Source organism: Chiloscyllium plagiosum, chromosome 20 (assembly GCF_004010195.1).
Source record: "Chiloscyllium plagiosum isolate BGI_BamShark_2017 chromosome 20, ASM401019v2, whole genome shotgun sequence".
NCBI lineage: Eukaryota > Metazoa > Chordata > Chondrichthyes > Orectolobiformes > Hemiscylliidae > Chiloscyllium > Chiloscyllium plagiosum.
Window position 1 is genome coordinate 57,356,004 of NC_057729.1, and position 4,918 is coordinate 57,360,921.

At 43.4% G+C, this 4,918-nt stretch overlaps 1 protein-coding gene across 5 annotated transcripts in view; it reads right to left on the reverse strand.

The window, feature by feature from the left end:
- Positions 1–2,539: 2,539 nt before the first annotated feature.
- Positions 2,540–4,918, reverse strand: part of LOC122560315 (opioid growth factor receptor-like protein 1) — a 29,147-nt gene continuing 26,768 nt past the window's right edge. For all 5 annotated transcript variants that reach the window (XM_043710901.1, XM_043710905.1, XM_043710903.1 and 2 more), the window contains one exon: positions 2,540–4,112. In XM_043710901.1, the coding sequence (XP_043566836.1) occupies positions 2,816–4,112 (1,297 nt within the window). In that variant the 3' untranslated portion in view covers positions 2,540–2,815. The remainder of the gene's footprint in view (positions 4,113–4,918) is intronic.

Below are 4,918 nucleotides of genomic sequence, written 5' to 3' on the forward strand. Positions count from 1 at the left end.
ACTACTGAAGGCTGATCTTATTGGAACCTACTTGTTTCAATATAATCAAGGCTGGTATTCAACCCAAACTCCAGTTTCCAGCCAGCACCCCACAGTCCTCGACTCAGAGATATTAAAACTCCAAACATCTGTTAATCCCATTTTGAATATCTTCAACAATGGAGCACTCAACCTCCGGAGGTAAAGAAGTATAGAAAATTCATGACCACTGGAGTCATTTCTCCTCAGCTCAGTCCAAAAATCACAGACTTCCTACAGGGCAGAAGCAGGTCATTTGGCTCATCAAGTCCACACCCATCCCTCCAAACAGCATCCCATCCAGACCCAGCCCCCAGCATATTCCTGTAACCCGACATTTCCCATGGCTAATCCACTGAGCCTGCACATCTTTGGACTGTGGGAGGAAACCCATGCGGATAGGAGGAGAATATCTGTTTGGAGTTTGCACAGTCGCCTGAGGGTGGAATCAACCCCAGCTCCCTTGCACTGTGAGGCAGCAGTGCTATCCACTGAGCCATTGTGCTGTCTGAGAGTTTTGGAGGGGCATGAAAAGCAGACATGGAGTGATTTGTTCCCTAGCTGGGGGATCTAGAACACACGGACACTGTCTCAAGATAAGGGTTCTATATGAATAGGAAGAGTTTGGAGGAATATGGGCCAGGTGCTAGCAGGTGGGACTAGAGTGGTTGGAATATCTGGTCAGCATGGACGAGTTGGACCAAAGGGTCTGTTTCCATGCTGTACATCTCTATGACTATCATTTCAGACTGAGATGAGGAGAAATGACTCAGATGGTCATGATTCTTTGTAATTCTTTACCTCAGATGGTTGTGTCCTCCATTGTTGGAGATATTCAAAAGGGGAATTGATTGATTGATTTTGGAGTTTTAATCTCTCTGGGAGTCAAAGACTTTGGGGAGTTAGATGGAGACTGGAGCTTGGGTTGAAAATCAGCCTTGGTCATACCAAAATGCAGAACAGGTTCAAGAGGTTGAATGGTCTTCTTCTGATCCTGTTTCTTAAATTAGGTTCATCCTGAGCTAGTGATAGGTCGATGGAACATGGAATTTGTGCAAAACGTGAGTTCTGGGGTGGCAGTTTCCCTAATGTTTCACCAGAAGAAATTGCAAATGACAGCACAATGAATATCAGACAAGCAGCATGGGAACATTGGGGCTGTGGAGGGGTAATGTGAGTTGGAAAAGGTCAACATCCCAACGTGTAATCCCCATTGCAGCCACTGGAAATCCGAGCAGTTAAACACCTTGGTAACATTCCCAACTACAACACCTGATTGCAGCCTCAAAAAGCAGGATGTGTGAATAAACTCTAAAAATGTATGTCTGACAGAAAACTTTAAATATCTAGAAATTCACTTGAATACAAGGCCAGACTAAAATAGGTTGGAAGGAGTTTCTGTAGTTCACAGTCCTGTTCCTTAAATAGTACCTTTCCTACATTTGATTTAGAATCAGAATTGGCAGACATAATTAAGCCAGATTGAGCTTTGGATGCACACAATGAAGATTCAGATGTTATTCTACAGAGCTGTTTCACATCTAAGTGCCATTTAGTAAATGCTAGTTTTCCAGCAATGTTTGTCTTGTTTACCTATTTCTGCCAAGTGTGATTCTCACCTTTGCTGATGCGGAGTAACTTAATCAGCCAGGATTCTACTGATTGGAGAGCAGACTCAAAAATGGCCGAATGACCTTGTCCTATTCCTATTTCATAGGTTCTCAGAGTTAGATGGGATTTTCTACAAAATAGGTCTACAACACACGAGATGCCCAGCAAGCAGAACAGAGATTAGGGCCCTGGGAGTAGCATTGTACAAGCTTCATTTATTCTCATTAGATGGAAGATTTGTTGGCACTTCAGAGCAGCTGTTGGTACTCATTCCAACATACATTTAAGTATATTAGACAGGTCTCCTGCTCCTGATTACAGAGGTCTGGTGGACAGCATAATTACAGGAGTTCCCACCCTGCAGGCACTCTGCCTCTATTCCTGATGAAGGGCTTTTGTCCGAAACGTCGATTTTCCTGCTCCTCGGATGCTGCCTGACCTGCTGTGCTTTTCCAGCACCACTCTAATCTAGAATCTGGTTTCCAGCATCTGCAGTCATTGTTTTTACCTAATTACAGGAGTGGTGTGGCCTCCCACCTTGTTCTCTTAAGAGGATGGTTTCTTCAGATTACGATCATTTGCTTCTATCCCAAGCTCCACAATTCCTCTGTGAAGCTTGTGCACTCTCTCCTCCAAGACATTCCCTTAAACCTACCACTGGCCAAGTTTCTGGTCATCCAATCCAGTACCCCTTGATGTGTCACTGTGAAATTCCAATCCCTGTAAAACTCTACTAAAGGCACTATTTAAAAACCAAATGAACAAACTAACAGAGATTACCTAATGTTCCCTTTCTCACTCCACCCCCAGAATTGTCAGAGACACACCCACATCTTACATACCACTCCCTTTACAGGTACTACATAAACAAATTGGAAGGACAGAGCTAGAATGAACCACAAAACATTAGTTAACTTTACCTGCTATCAGCACTTTATTTAAAAATGTAAGTATTAAATATTCACATGCACACACCAGCCTCTAAATACAATTTAGTATCCGGCACAGAGAGGTCTATGGTAGCCACACGAGGTATTTCTGTCTCCCAATCCTTAAAGCTACTGAGTAGCAGAACCTATTTGTTTGAAATCCTGCATTTGATGGGAAGCTTGGGGTTCTTCTTCAAAGTCGTATCCTAAAATGGTTCTCTAGTCTTGTCTTGTAAAGCAATAAAGTTGCTGCTTTACTAAGATGAAGTTGTTTGCTGGTCATCTTCCATTTCTACATCTTCTTCTCCTGCACATTTACTAGCTTCCATCTCCATTTCCATACTTAGACCTACAGGATCTTTTCCAGCTTCCAGCAGTCCCACTTCTTGTGTTTCCATTTCTTCTGTGCATTCACTTTCATCATTTGCAGGATGTGGAATATTTCTTTCAGATTTGCTTTGACCTTCTAATTCAGTTGACATATTCTTCTGTTCTGTATTGCTGATTGCTGTTTCTTCTTTCAGAGATTTATCAGTTTCTTTGGTAATCACTTCTGGCTTAGCCACCTCATCCACCTCTTCCTTTGATATATTGCTAGTTTTACTTTCTTCAGTTGCAAGACTACCTGCTTCAGTGATCACACGCTCCGGCTCAGCTCTCTCATCAAGCCCCTCTTCTGTTTTTTTCTTCACAACTTTGCCTTCCATAACTGGCATTTCTGTTTCATTAATAAACAGTCCTGCTTTGCCTGAATGCACTAACAATTCCTTTCCCATTTGGCACGTAGCTTCACCTTCCATTTCTTGTGTTCCCACATCAGCCTCCATTCGCTCATGCTTGGTTTGGCCGTTCTCAGGTACGTCAACATCTTGCACCAAGTCTTCAGCATCTGCTTTAATACTTTCCACAACAGTCACCTCTTCACATTCAATTTGCTTTTCACCATTTTCATTGCACTTATTTTCGGAGGCTGGAGATATCCCATCACCATCGCTCTTCTCTTCAGCATTACACCTCTCCTGATCTATAGTCTCATCAGGTTTTTCAGTCTCTACTTGATACTCCGATGTCTCGTCTGTGTCCTTCTGACACGTTGAGCTCTTCTCCCTAGAATCTGAAGGCGTTCCTTTCATTACACGTCTCTGCTTTGACCTGTGGCCCTCATCTGAATCTGATGGCAAGGAACTGCTTTCTCCAGCTTTTGCCAATGTGTCTTCATCTGACATTTCCTCACTCATTGGTTCCTCCTCTTCCTTCCAGAGTTCCTCACGAATATGCTTAAACCGGTGTTCCATTTCTTTGGGAGGCCCCCAGATGAAGTCTGCAGCTGGCCGATAATGCTTCTGGGCATACAGTATCAGCTTCCTTCTCTCAATTTTACTTCGAATGGTATAAAGAAAGTAATCCAAGACACTGTCTTTAACGTTGGGCAGCTGGTTATGCACCAATGTTTCTGTTAGGAAAAACTTTACCAATGGTGGCTGATAATGTTCAAAGCCCATCTCTCCAAGGCACTTCAGTATCCGAGTGATGCGGAGATTATTGTGTGAGCGTCTGAAATTGAAAAGAAAGAAAAACCGATCAGCAAATCAACAATAACATGGCAGCTGTAGACAGCAGTCACAGCAGTGACACCAATGATCAGAACAGCACATTAGCCCCACTGGTGCAGCAAGTGTAGGGATAAAACTCCAAAACTGCATATACACAGTCATAGACTCACAGATGTACAGCACGGAAACAGACTCTTCTGTCCAACTCGTCCACGCTGACCAGATATCCTAAACTAATCTAGTCCCATTAGCCAGCATTTGGCCCATATCCTGCCAAACCCTTCCTATTCATATGCTCATCCATATGCCTTTTAAATGTTGTAAGTGTATCAGCCTCCATCATTTCCTCTAGCAACTCATTCCATACATGCACCACCCTCTGTGTGAAAATGTCCCTTTTCTATCTTTGCCTCTCACTCTGAATCTATGCCCTGCAGTTCTGGGACTCCCCTACCCCAGGGAAAAGACCTTGTGTATTTACAGTATCCACACTCATGATTTTCTCAACTTGTAAAAGTGATTCTGGGTAATTCAAGGTGGAGGATGGGAAAAATTCTGGCTGGAAAAGGCTGCTCCTTGTTTTCAGGTATTTTAGATGTTGGAGGTGATTTCCTCCAATTCCAGGGGAAGCAATTACTGTTTCATATGGTGTTGCATGGTTTTGGAACTGTGGAGAAAAAACAGTCAAAACAACAGCACTTTTAAAAGGGAGCGGAAGAGACAAAGGCAACACATGGTCAGGCTGTGCAGGAGGGAAGAGGGAGGGAGGGAGGGAACAAAGAGGGAGGGAGGGAGGGAACAAAGAGG